The 14,765-nt window shown below is 33.3% G+C and overlaps 2 protein-coding genes across 3 annotated transcripts in view; one reads left to right on the top strand and one right to left on the bottom strand.

The window, feature by feature from the left end:
- SLC39A10 (solute carrier family 39 member 10) overlaps positions 1-12,445 on the top strand; it is a 48,166-nt gene extending 35,721 nt beyond the window's left edge. For both annotated transcript variants that reach the window (XM_006921301.2, XM_006921300.3), the window contains exons 8-10: positions 627-707; positions 4,317-4,507; positions 9,686-12,445. In XM_006921301.2, coding sequence (XP_006921363.1) covers positions 627-707; positions 4,317-4,507; positions 9,686-9,844 — 431 coding nt within the window. In that variant the 3' untranslated portion in view covers positions 9,845-12,445. The remainder of the gene's footprint in view (positions 1-626; positions 708-4,316; positions 4,508-9,685) is intronic.
- Positions 12,446-12,457: 12 nt separating this feature from the next.
- DNAH7 (dynein axonemal heavy chain 7) overlaps positions 12,458-14,765 on the bottom strand; it is a 209,522-nt gene continuing 207,214 nt past the window's right edge. Inside the window, exon 66 of the mRNA XM_006921302.3 lies at positions 12,458-12,877. Within this exon, the coding sequence (XP_006921364.1) occupies positions 12,671-12,877 (207 nt within the window). The 3' untranslated portion in view covers positions 12,458-12,670. The remainder of the gene's footprint in view (positions 12,878-14,765) is intronic.

Genomic DNA, 14,765 nt, shown 5'->3' on the forward strand with positions numbered 1-14,765 from the left:
TCTTTGAGATTCAGGCTCTATTAAATAATCACTCAGAAGTAGCCATTGATTTCTTTGAGAAAGGAGAAACCATATTTTTGAATCTACAGTGGCTGTCAGTGTTAAAGAATAAATAATTTTACTAGTCAAATTAGATGCATTTATACCTCTGATCTCAGTCCTCAAAACCATCAAACAAATAATACTTTGTACCATTTATACTCTAGACCCAGAAAAGTTTGGATAAGGATAATTGCCATTTAAATATCTATAAATATTAATATGAGAGAGCAAGTGCAATCATAGACTTAATGTCTTAAAACTGAACATCAGACTACCACTCAGAGGTTAAAACACTGAAAACCATTACTACTCCCAAGTTATTAGTGAGTTAGAAGGCTATACAAATAGAGAATTTAATTCCATAGGTACTACTTCTTTCATTGAGTAGCTCTTTCTTTTCTCTGGTTGTCAACACCTGTTGTACCTTACTATATGTTCAAAAACTAAAGTGTGTAAGATAAGCGAGTCACTCATATATTATGAAATTAATTTAGATACGTAGAAGAAATGGCACCTTCATTAATGAAAATGGAAAAACAGAAGGTCAGTAAATGTAACTTGATTTTTTTTCCACCCCATCTCAGGAGCAGCTTTCAGTGCTGGATTGACAGGAGGAATCAGTACTTCTATAGCCGTCTTCTGTCATGAACTACCACATGAATTAGGTAATATAACCTTTAAAATTTTACCAGATTTCATCAAATCTAAGACTTCTTCAGTTATAATCAATACATCAAGATTTTAGAGAAGTTAAAACATAAAAAGTGGCTGATGGCAGATATGAAGAGTTATCAATCTCTTTATTGTATGGTTTTTGTTATATGCTCCTAAAAATGCATGTTGTTTATATTGTGTGTTTTTAATTTATGTAAGCAATATTATGTTGAATCTTATTCTTTTTCTTACCTTACGTTACTAACCATTGCTTTTAAACTCCATTCGGGTTACCATGAGTTAATTTAATATGTTGCTTCTGCGCAACACTCAGAGGTGTTCATTCACCACATTTTACGTATTCAGCAACCAGTACTGGACACACTGCATGGTCTTTAGCCTCCCATCACCATAGATAATGGTGTGTTGAACATTTGTAGACTAGCTGCTCGTGGACGCTTGTGAGAATATTTTTTGGGGTATATACATACCCAGGAACAGAATTGATGGGTCCTAGGTTATACATGCCTGAGAAGTGCCATATCTCTATCCAAAATGGCCACACTACTATAATCTCTCACCAGCAATACCTGAAAGTTTCTGTGTTTCCACATCCTTGCCAACATTTGACATTAACTGATTTTCTAATTTTTGCCAATTTAATAGGTTTAAAATGATATTTCTTTGTTGTTTTAGTTGGCATTTATTGATCGACCAGTGATTTTTAGTTTTTCTCCAAATGTTTTGGTTTCCTTCTATAAATTGAAAAACAAAAAATGTGAACATGCATTCACATAATAAATCAGTGAAGCAGTGTAGAGTCCTCACATATATGGCAACTTATTTTCAACGAAATACAAAGGAAATTCCATGTAGAGGAAACAGTTTTTTCAATAAATGTTTCTGCAATAAATGGATACCCACTTGCAAACAAACTTGCACCATAGACAAACATTAATTCAAAATTAATCATTGATTTAAATGAAAAATTTTTAAATATAAGACTTCTGGAAGAAAAATCGGTGTTCTTGGGTTAGGCAAATTGTTTTTAGATACTATACCAAAAGAATGATCCATTAAGGAAGAAAATAGTAAAGTGGACTTCATAAAAATGAAAACTACACAAAAGACACTAATGAAAAGACAAGCCACAGACTCAGGGGAAAAAATATTTGAAAAATATATATCTGATATTAGACTGGATATTTAAAGACCTCTCAATAAGAAAACAACTCAACAAAAAAATTGGGCAAAAGACTTGAGCAGGTATTTCACTGAAGTTATACAGATAAACAGATGAGATTTCAGGTGCTAGATTTGTCATGGGTCGGAAAAGGTGTGGAACAACCAGACCTCTCATAAATTGCTTGTGGGAATGCAGTATTCTTATAAGAGGTTAGAAATGACCCAAAAATCCCACTTACAGGTATCTACACAATAGAAATGAAAACAGGTTGACACAAAAACCTATTTATAAATGTGTACAGTGGCTTTATTCACAATTGCCAAAAACTTGAAACAACCTAAATGTCCTTTAGCTGAAGAATGGGGAAAAAAACTATAGTTCAACTATGAAATATTGCTTAGCAGTAAAAAGCAATGATTTTTCTGATATAAACTGGCATGGGTGAATCATACACACACATTATAAGTGAAAAACTGTAGACTCAAATGGCTACATACTATACGATTCCATTTATATGATGTTCTGGAAAAGGCTTACTGTGGGAACAGAAAGCAGATCACTGGTTGTCTATGAGTGAGGGACCTGAGGAAATTTTAGGGGTGAAATAGTTCTAGAGTTTGATAGTGGTTATTGGTTACATGGTATGTATTTTTGTCAAAACTCATAGAACTCTACATCCAAAGTGGGAGGTCAGGGGGGAAGGAATTGAATATGTAACTTATACCTCAATTTTTAAAAGTATTAAAAAAAAATAATTCATGAGTCTTGATTAGTTAATTCATGCTGTTGATTGTTATTTGAGGATGAAATAAATCATCTTGCTATCCAGTAATATCAGGGAAGGCATCAAATTTGGCAGTTTGTGCCTATAGTACTTTTGTTCATTGAGCATTAAATAATGCCCCTTTTAAAACCCTGTTTTGAAACTATAAAAGGAAATGCTATATTTTATAATCTAAAAGACATTTCTGTAGTCTCATTTTGTATTACCTAACCCCTTGCTAAGTGAAATTGTCCCTTTAGCACAGTTGGTAGGTGAATTATTGAAAATTTGGCCGGGAAATTTGTAAAAGAAGAAGTTAGGGAGCTCCTTCCTTAGAAGAAGCTGAGAAGGAAAGGCCAGAGGAAATTAAAACTGTAGGGAGAGAAGAGATAAAAGCTGATATTGAATCCAATGCTCGCTAGGAGAATTAAGTATTTAGGATTAGAGGAGAAAAGATGTAAAGAGATAGTTTCAGGTGGAAACTGGAGAATGGCAATTTAGAAGCTAACGGGAGATAATCTCCCAAATACTGTTGCAGAATGTCGTTTGTAGCAATTTCTTGGAATATGTAAAAATAATGCTTTGCACTAATGTCATTGTTATCAATTAGAACTTTGTAACTTATCGGTTATAAATCAGAACCTTGTAACAATAAGATTTAAAAAAGAACAGATCAAAGTTTTAGTCATGTAGCTCCCTTTTTAAGAGAAAGAAACAGTATTCTACATAGTACCTTGCATATACTAAGTGTTCAATAATTGATTGGATGTTTGTATATTTAGTAACTAAAACAAAAAAGAGTTTGTTAAAATTAGTAAAACTACTTTTGACCTTTTATCTTCAAGACTACTATTTCTAGCAACATTTTGCCCTTCTAGTAACATCTCTCTAAGCAATATGTAATCCTTTTTTTCTTAGTTCTAACTTTAGATGAGTGAAAAAAAATCTCTGTTCTTTTTTTACATATTTAGCATTTCCAGAATTAAGATTTAATGTTTTTCTGGGAAAAAAATAAATGTATACAGCATACAATATTTTCAGTATTTATTACCTCTATTCTTACTTAAGCCATTTTGCCTAAGAACAGAGGTAACAAACTCTTTGAGAAAAGGGCAGAGATCAGAGCATAAAGCTTTAATTGTCAAGAAGAGCACTAACCACGTACTTTTATCTGTTCTATTTTTCTTGATTTTAAAAAATTTTACATTTCATGTTGTATAGTAAATTTTGATGTAGTTTTTAAAAAAATTTTAACATGTAAATAGGTTTGTGTATCCATCACCATCATCAGGATACAGAGCAATTCTATCATCCCAACAAACTCTTTCATGCTCTCTCCCTTTATAGTCATACCCCTTTCCCACCCCTGCTTCCTGGTGACAACTGAATCTTCTCCATCACTATAGTTTTATCATTTTGAGAATATCATATAAATGAGATCATATATAAATAACCTTTCATATTGTCTTTCAGCATCATGGCCTTTGAGATTTTCCAAGTTTTTGCATGTATTAAGGTTTAATTTAATAAGTAAAAAATAAATTTTTATAATAAAATTTCAGTCATTAAAGGTTATTTTATATCATTCTTAATTTTGTTTTTTATTGGTGTTTTCCTAAGTTTGTGTGTATAAACTTATGGTTTCAAAACTCTCACATGTTTTAACTACAGGTGATTTTGCAGTTCTTCTTAAAGCAGGCATGACTGTAAAGCAAGCAATTGTATACAACCTGCTGTCTGCCATGATGGCTTACATAGGCATGCTCATAGGCACGGCTGTTGGTCAGTATGCCAATAACATCACCCTCTGGATCTTTGCCATCACTGCCGGCATGTTCCTCTATGTAGCCTTGGTAGATATGGTAAGATACCTTATTTTACCTCTTCATTATACTGAATCTGTAAATAGAATGCAACTTCCAAAAATAGAAATCTTGGATGTGGTTTGAAAGACTAATTATTTAAAAAAAATATTACCCATTTTAAAGACATGTGATATCCTAAATAATCTATTAGGGCAAGATATTTAAGTAGGAAGATTCATTCCTTAGAAACCAGTTGAGATGCTGAAGATTTTTGACTAAATGATGTTATTATTCAAAGTAATTATCAATAGTATTTAGAGATATAATTATACAATTATTACACTTCTTTGAAGATTTTGTAATATTGGGGTAGATGTGTTTTGCTGTTGTTAACAAAATAATTCTTTGCACTTGCTTATGGTAAACAAGAAAGAAACACTGTATACTTCTTAGGTAGGCCAGTCTTCTGCAATAAATGGTATTCCAAGGAATTTATAATTTCCCTTACTTCTAACTTTAGAGTTGATAAGTCTACTGTGTGGTCTCACTTATATGTGGAGTCTAAAATAATAAAACAAGTGAACAAACAAAACAAAAACAGACTCATAGAAATAGAGACTAAAGGGCTGGTTTCCAGAAAGGAAGGCATGGGGGAATGGGTGAAGAAGGTGAAGGGAAGTATAATCAATAATATTGTGATAAGTTTACATGGTGACAGATTATTACTGGAATTAGTGAGGTGGTCACATTGTAAGGTATAAAAATGTCAAATCACTATATTGTACACTTGAAACTAATATTATGTAACAACTATACTTAAATTTTAAAAAAGTTAAAGTCAGTAAATCTAAACACTAACAATTAGTTTTAATTTTACTTTAATATTCTAAATATGTTAAACAGTGTATTTGCAGAACTAGCAACTTTGTTACTTTTTGTTTTAAACTAGATATTATGTTCACTTTTCTTCCTCGTAGAGTCTATTAGTCTAATTTCAAAAGTGTATTTACTAAAATTTTAATCACAGAATTAATGCCTATTTGTTGTAGAACGTTTAGAAAATAAAGTTCCACTTACTCTTTCTGTTTATCTTTCTGAATCTATGCCCATTTTCCTTTTTTCCTGTTACTATGAAGAAATGTCTATGTTTCTAGCTAAGACCTCCTCCTTTAAACCATTCCCTAGAACTTCTACCCCCTCACGCTTACTCCCTTAAATTCTCCCCTCTTTCATTGTCCTTCATTTTTCCCTCTCTGCTGAGTTATTCCTGTCAGTATATAAACCTAATGTTACTTCTCCCTTCTTAAAAAGTCAGGGGAGATGGACCTTTCTTACTCTAATTTTTGTTTTAGCTATCACCATATTGCTCTTACCTCTTATAGCAAATCACTCCTTGTTTTTTAACTCTCTTCTCTCTTGAGTCTGGCCTCAAGATTTTCTCCCTGACAGCTCTTCCAGATTGTTTTTTTGTCAAATTTACCATTTACCCCTACGTTGCTAAGTCCACCGGTCATTTATCCTGCCCACCTTCATTTTACTTGAAGTTTATCATTCTCTTTTCTTTGAAACATTCTCTTATTAATTGGCTTCTGTACCACCACCATTTCTTGGCTTCTTACCTTTTGGGCCTTTCTTTCTCAGTTGCTTTTACTAGTTCTTCTTTTTCTCCTCTACTTCTAAATGTTGATGAAAACCCTCTAAGTAATCCTATCTAGTCTCATGGTATATTTATTGGCTGATAATTCCTAAGTTTTGGTCTTTAGCCCAGACCTTTTCCTTAACTACAGATTAGTCTCTCCACCTGCTTATGTGAATGTCTAAAAGGCAAATGTAGTTCAGAACCCACCTCTCGATATTTGCCAACCCCACTCCCTGCACTAGCACCTCCTGTAGAATTCTCCATCTCATAAATAACTCCATTCTTCTAGTTGCTCATATCAGAATCCTGAGTATTATTTGCTTTACTCTCTCTGTTCTTCCCACATTTGGTTTGTCATTGAGTCCTGAGGGATCCACTTCCTAACCATGTCTACTCCCATCACTTTCATTCAGTCTGCTATCATCTTTCTCTCTTTAGCTGTTCTCCCTGATTTTGCCCTTTCCCTTGTCCACCACACTCTAGATCAACAGAACAGCTTAGAGTGATCTATTTTAGTGATCCTTTTAAGATTAGGCCATGTTATTTGTGTGCTTCAGACTCTTCACTGGTTTTCCATCTTATTCAGAGTAAAAGTACCAAAATTCATGTTTTGACCTTCAAGTTTTTTCATCTTCCTTAAGCATTTCTACTCCCCCTTCGCTAATATTCCTAACCATACCTCATCTCTACCCTCTCTTCTCAAGGAAGCGCACACTCTGCTTCTTGTTGATCACTCCATGTGGAATATTTTGCCCACAGACTTTCTCCTGGCTAGCTCCCTCACTTCTTGTGAGGCATCCTATCTAAAATTTCAGTCTCTATTCCAACATTTTGCATCCTCTATCCCTACTTTACTTTTTTCTCCTTTGCACTTTTATCTCGATCTATTAATAACACACTAAACATTTTGCTTAGTTATTGAGTTCATTTTGTGCCTCACTAGAATGTCAGTTCTAGGTATGCCGGTATTTCTATCATATTTCACTGCTGGAGATGTAGTTCACAGTTAGTTGAATGGAGAATGTATGAGCTAATTCTTTTACTAGGAAACTAAAGATGTAAAAAAATGTGAGAATCTTTACAGTAAGGGTTTATAGTGTAATGAAGGGGAAAAGTAGCCATTAATTACAGTTCTTTTGATATATATTGTAGAGTAGTGCACCATGTTTGTGGAACTACAGAGAGAGGCTGGCTAAAAAAATTGAGAAATAAAATTAGGAAAGGTTTTCTGGAATAGGAAACCTACACTGAGTTTTAAAGAATGAAGAAGAATATATTAGAAGCAAGAGGAAAGACATATGAGAAAGAGGAATAATAAATAGCATCATTCTTTGTCCAGTGGGTCTATTCTTGGAACTGTATTTTGAGGAAATAACCTTAAATGACTACTGCTAATAAAACAAGCAAGCAAACAAAAAATAAAATGTATTAAAGTATTTTTTGCAGTAGTATTTGTAACATCACAATTATGTTAGAAACACCCTAAATGTACAAGAGAAAGGGGACAAATTATTTCACATATGTTTTAGGATTTAATGACACTGAAATTATGTGTTTTCTAACATTAGTGGAAAAAAACGGATTAAAAAATTATATGCATAGAGTCATCAGGTGGATGTTGGCCAGATCATGACACTCACACAACATGCCATGCTATAAAGATCAGGGTTTATTTTGTAAATTTTGGAGAGCCATTAAAAGATGTAAGCAACAATGACATGCACACATTTTTGTTTTAGAAAGACCATTTTAGCTGTAGAGAGGAAGTTTTGATTGATTTACAGCCATTTAATAAGGTAGCAACAGTAGCAGAAGTTTTAGTTTGAGATACCTTTAGGATATCCAGGTGGAGATATCTGGTTTCAGGGGGCTTTAGATAAAGCTGTTTCTCAATCAGTAAGGAAACGAATATGCCCATACCAGTGTGTATTGGCTGGCTCCTAGTGGTGGTTAAATACGGGCTTTGTCATTCAGGATAGAATTGAATGCAGGGAAAGCATAGTCTCTATTCTAGCTGGTATGTACGCATATTTAGTGGGATATTTCTGTGAAACATCCTATATAGGAATAGTCAGAATTAAAAGTTTTTGTAACAATAAAAACTTGGAGTAATTGAGGAGAAAAGATCAAATAAAATAGTCTTCTTACTAGAACCGTAGGTAGGAAGTTGTCAGTTTCGTCTTAATCCAGGGGTTGGTAAACTTTCTGTAAAGGATCAGATAGTAAATATTTAGGTGCTGTGGACAATGTGGTCTCTTTCACAGTTATTCGGTTCTGCTATTTTTAGTGGTTTCTGTCACAACCACTTAACTGCTGGACAAGAACAATAGTCTATATTAGCTGTTATACACTACTGCCATAGACTTAAACAGAAGAGATGACCAGCATGAAGTAGTTCTTAAATAGGACCCTCAGGAGATTGTTAAATATACTGTAGCACTGTCAGAGCATGATAGATTAATTCGAAGATTAATTGTACTCATTATTCAATTATAAATAATGTTTTTTTTCTTCTCAGGCAGGCATTGTGTTCTTAATACTACATTTCTCCTCCCTGAATCCCAAAACGCCAAGCTACTGTTTGGAGTAAAGCTTAATGTCTAAGAAAGTAGCATATCAATGTCCTCTTTCTGTAGATATTCATCGCAAACTTGAAAAACAATAAAACAAAATTAAAAGTGAAAATTAGAAGTAGCAATTCTTTCATAATTTTTATTAGGTTTGGGTAGACATAATTTATGCTTTAATAATGCACAACAAATCTTATTACTTAAAGATTTAAACTTTATACTTTGAACTATGGTTTATTTTTAAATGTAATAGTATATACTTATGCTTTTGAAGTTGAACTATAAACTTTTCAGTGCTCTATGCCTTTAACGATATTGGAAACTTTCAATTATTTAAATTTGTATCACTATTAAGAGAATAGAGTACATTGTGAAAACTGTGTGCATAACTTGGTATTAGTTATGCTGGGTATTGGATAGCTTTGATATACTGTTTTCTGTGTCTGTTATTGAAAGGAAGATAATGGTGCTTAAGGGCATAGAGATGCCAGTTTGGAATTGTCTGTAAATGTCTGTCTTTGCTATTGTGTGCAGTTGGAAATGAGAATTTTAAATGAAAAAGGATAAAGAAATGATAGCGTTTTGAAATGGTTATCCCCAAAAGGAATTTTACTTTCTCAGTGAGTTTAGATAGATCAGTAAGTCTGGGAATAATTTTTTCTGAGAATTTTATTGGCAATAATAAGTTATATCATACATTTAGCATAAAATAAATGTTAGAATTGATAAAGTCAGTAGACAATAAGTAACTAAAAAGTGACTAATGTATATGTGTGTGTGTTAGGGGATAGGAGGGAATAGCTTTAGTATTTATTAATGCATAGCCAGAGCATAAAATTTCTGTTGCAGTACTTGACTAAAGTATGTTATGGTTAGCATTATGTTCAATAAAAAAATTATTGTATTTGTAGTTACGCTTTATTCATTAGTGTTCTTAAGTAGGAAAATGTAAAAAAAAAAAAAAAAAGTTGAGCAGAATATTATACAAAATTGCTTGTAAGTATCTGGGTGGTTTTTTCTTTCCAGCTTCCAGAAATGTTGCATGGTGATGGTGACAATGAAGAACATGGTTTTTGTCCAGTGGGGCAATTCATTCTTCAGAATTTAGGATTGCTGTTTGGATTTGCCGTCATGCTGGTGATTGCCCTCTATGAAGACAAAATTGTGTTTGACCTCCAGTTTTGATCATTCCCAGTAATCACTGTTGATTACGAGAATGTTACCATGCCGCTTTGCATCTGTTTCTTGTACTGTATGCACATTGCTCAAAGAAAAGTCAGTGGCTTGCACTACTTATAAGTTCCATAGATTTGAGCTAAACCCCAAGAATGGTGCTCAGTACTGTTTTCCCTGTGTGAAGGGGTCTTTTAAAATATAGAAAGCTTGTGATAAAGAGGAGAAAATGGGACTCCATGAACTAATGTTGATATAGGTTTGATTAAGACTTTTTAAAAAATAATCATATAAAACACTAAAGTAGTCTCTTTATTAGTAGAAACTTCTGTGGCTATGCAGAAATAGAAATTGAACCAAAAAAATCACTTAACTTTAAGAATATTTTAAATGGACTTTGGGCAGACTTTTCTTTGTGCTAAAAGTGAATTGTGTCCTTTAATTCAGCTACATATATATATATGGTAATAGGGATCAACTGATGACTTTGAAATTGCATAAAGTAGACTATAGGACCTAGAGGAAAGCTCAGGCTGAGTTAGAGAGTGTGAATTTAGCATTGGGAAAAGCCCTTATTCTTGAATCTAGAGTTACTATTTTTGTATATATTTGCATAGTGGTTAAACTTGCAGCCTCAACTACTGAAATTTGTGATTGTATGTTTGTGTGACCAGTTTAATGAAAGATTCATAATGGTTCTTTGTATTAATATTATACTTGGTGTTTGATTTTTTTTTTTTTTTTTTAACTTTTGCGTTACAGTTTTGGGGGGGGGTAGGGGGTGGAGCATGTGATAAAATGTGGGGTATTTTTTTTCTTGTTAAAATTGTAACCCTCTAGAATATATCAGAGAAATGAAGAACCCAAACGTGGTCTAAATATTCAATGTTCCTACTTTAACAGTACTAACTAGTTATTTGGGAAATTTAAGTTCTAAATGTATGCATTGCTTTACCAGTTTGGCATTGCAACCATGTTGTGGCTGGCAGTAAATCCAAATGTACCATGTCCATAATCTGTACATGGAGTGTCAAAATGGTTATGAGGATAACTCCATTTATACTATGGCTATTGTAGTACCAAGTGACTTGGAGATATATTTAAATAACTCAACTGAAATCACTTGATCATTTTGTGCCAAGATATGCTGTTGGTGCCTAATAGGGATTAGTCTCTTTTTTAGGTGCCCTTTTCTCCTACATAATTGTGATTGATTTGTGAGAAGTGCAAGCCATGTTTATTCTGAATTTTGACCTAATAATTTGTAGTGCTAGCCATATGCATGTAGCTTTCTGTTTACACCTTGTGCCACATGGTCTTCATTTATGCCAGGTAAACTGTATTTTAACTATGTGCAGGTAGCTTTCTTTTAATCTGCTTGGCTACCAATGTAGCTGCTTTAAAAATCTTATTGTTCAAATATTTAAGAGCTGAACTCTTTCCATTCCATTAAAATGTTTTCATTTAGTTGTCCTCCTTTCTTCAGTTCCTTTCCTCTTACTTTATAAACAAAAACCACAAAACTTTGAGAGCAGCACATGCATTCAGGTATTAATAAAGTATTACCAGTGTTTCTTCTTTATGCTGTAACCAAGGGATCTTAGGTATTATTTCCTTAATTTATGCCTGAATTTGAAAAATTATTTCTGGCTTTCTCCATGATCTCCTGTAACAAATAGCAGTTTTATATATACATAGATTATTTTCAGCATTGGGCACTGAATTAGGACAGTTTTCATCTCATTGCTTGGCCCTTCAAGCAGCCTCGCTAAAAAGTGCTGATATTTTATTTAGTACTGCCAGCTTCAAGTGATTCAAGTATCTTGCTTTCTGAACCAAGGTATATTTATAATTCATTTTTGGGTTTTTATACCCAAGGAGGATTCTGCATTCCAGCATTATTAAATCTGCTTAATTGAAATACTTTTATGAAAAGCAACAGCTGGAATATACTCCCAGTCTTAAAATAAATGCCTGATTTAAAGCAAATAGGTTATGCTGAAGTATATAACATTTTATATTTCTCAAAAATATGGTATCTTTATTTGCTAGATTTTTTTTTAACATTTTAAGAGGGCTGTAAACAGTTGCTGCTAGTATTTTGTTAGGGTTCCACCAGTATTTAGTTTTCACATCATTCTAATGTATAATTTCAAGTCTTACTAGACAATCTGAATTCCACTACATTTCTGTTTAGCTCCAACATTCCATTTAGCTTGACCAGCCTAATTTAACATGTGTTTGTTGGAGGTTATTAATGTTACTTGTACAATGCTGTCACTGTGTGACATCCATATCAATTTTGGTGTATATCACATTGCGTTCAATCAGCTGTGATTATGCTTAGAAATACTGTAGTAACTAGATGCAGTGTGAATTTTTTCCATTAACAATAAGTCAGTGGCTTAAACGTGATTATGGTCCTGCAAGGTGATACTTGCTAAAATATCTAAACTTTTTTTTGTTGTTGTAACTGAATCATTTTTTTTAAATTTTGAGGATGAAAATGATCAAATGCTGTTATTTTGCATTGTCAACAGTGGTGTGTCATTTTATGTATGTTCCTAATGCTTATGGAACGCTCCCAAAATAAAGTTATTCAAAAAGAGCAAATACATCAGTGTGTTTTCTTCAGTATAATCTTTATTTCAGGACATTTCCTTACACTGTAGTATGATCATTTGAAACATAGGCTGCATTCGCACTTTAATAAATTTATAGTTAAGTATAACTTTAGTCAAATTGATTAAATCAAATAAATTTTAAAAGTGAAATATATTTTCTACTCAGCAATCTAATAAGAAATAGGAACAGGGAAACGGCATCTTCCTAACTAAACTATGAATTAAGTTGACATAGCAATGCTACGCCCCGTCCAATCCAGTGTTCTTGAGGTTGGTCAGAGGGAAGAGTCATGGCAATCACAAAATTCGTAGAATGGCCAGTAGTAGATAATGTTCCTCTTCGCTCACTTGTCTTATACAGTGGAGCAACATAACTTGGTCGTTCTGGTATATCTACCCTCTTACAGGGCTTTAGCCACATCTGGAAGAAAGTGCATAAAACTTTTGTAAGTCAAGGCTCTTGTATTTATTTGAACATATGTATGATATTGTTGAGTAAAGTTACTTATGTCTGCAAATTTCTGTAGTCCAAATAGATTTTCTTTCTGTCAGTACTGCCATTGTTCAAAACATTTTTTCTAGAGCTCTCAAAACTATCTTCAGAACTAGTTTAGAAACTAAATGAGAAAAAAGTCATTTTCACCTCCTCTGTCAAAAAGCATATTACCCATCTATTTATTCATCACCTCTCCACCATACTTAACCTGGGGATGACTTATGGTGCTTACAATAACAAAAGCCAGATAAACTTTCAAAGGAGAGAACTGCTGCCATGGCTACTCAAAATTGTGTTTTATTAAAGGCCAATCCCAAAAATTCTAAAGGATTTTTATCGATGATTATAGGACTAGATCACGTCCCCATTTCAGGTGAATATTTTAAAGGGGCTATTATGTTTGTTGTGCTGTTTAAACAGTTGCATTCCTTTATACCTATACAATGTACCCACATTGATTTTAGAAAGTCATGAGCTAAGTTACTAGAATGTTAAGCATTGTCGAACTGTACCAATCACAAAAATAGGATTTGGGGGCAAGTTGATCTCTGAATGTAAAAGTAAAGAACAAACTGATCATAAAGGTGAAATAATGTTTTGTTTTATAATTTAATTAAATTTCTTTTTCTATTGTAATAGCAGCAATCCATAGGGGGAAATGGCTTGACAGCCCCACTATTCAAAGACTTCTTTTAGGTTTTTCAGGTCAAAACACAGATTGGATGAAGGAGCTGATGAGGATATTAGTCTCTATTTTTCTCTCATATGATTGTGGAATCCAGATGATTATAAGGAGGATTTGTAAAGCAGTTTTTTGGATGTAGTTAAATATGAGAACTTTTAACACTCAAGTTGGATGCATTTCATTTCAACTAAGAGTGGATTTTCTTAATAAGTGATTTCTTTTTGCAGAAGAATCATCCACTTATAAATTTCTTCTGCTCTTCACTACAACTATTTGAGTTTGCTGTGAAAGAAAAAAAACTTGACCCCAATCAACTTCTGAAATTGTACATCTGCCCTTGTAACTTTCAGTTTGGGTCTCATATTTGAAACTCTCTGCCCACGGTATCTTTATCTCAGGTTTCTTGCAATTGGTTGTCCTTTACTGTACCTGTTAGAGCTGCTCTGAAGGATATTTGCCCATCAGAGCTGTTCCCAGTGTCCCACAAACAGAATTTATGTAAATCCACAGCCTATATTTTATCACACCATCCCGGACAAACCATTCAATTGTGTGAAAATCTATCTAGTCATTTTTACATGATGTAATAGATGGAAACTTATTTGTATAGCTTAGTCTGCTCAAGCTGCAGATAGATGCCTAGAAATTTTATGTGGGTGGTTTTCATATAGTCTTTTAATCTGTAAATTTCACATTTTTAGCTCAAGATGTATGTAAGAAATATATAACAAACTATATATATGTGGATACATAAATTCAGTCAATCCTCATTACTTCTGAATTCTGTATTTGCAAGTCTGCCTATCATTAAAATTTATTTATAATCCTAAAATCAGTACTCTGCACATGGTCATTTGCAGGCATGCTCAGAGCAGCAAAATATGTGAATCACCAGACAAGCACATTCCCAGCTGAGGCTGAACCTGTGACATTCTGCCTTTTTGTTTTATCTCTCATAACTAAACAAGTATCCTTTTCATGGTTTATTTAATATCAAGTTTTAAACATTTTTATGGGTTTCTTTTTGTAGTTGTCGATGGCGATTTCACTGTTTAAAATGGCCCCCAAGTGTAATGCTGAGGTGCTGTCTGATATTCCTCAGTGCAAGAAGGCTGTGATGGACCTCAT

The sequence above is a fragment of the Pteropus alecto genome, unplaced genomic scaffold (assembly GCF_000325575.1).
Source record: "Pteropus alecto unplaced genomic scaffold, ASM32557v1 scaffold3, whole genome shotgun sequence".
Lineage (NCBI taxonomy): Eukaryota > Metazoa > Chordata > Mammalia > Chiroptera > Pteropodidae > Pteropus > Pteropus alecto.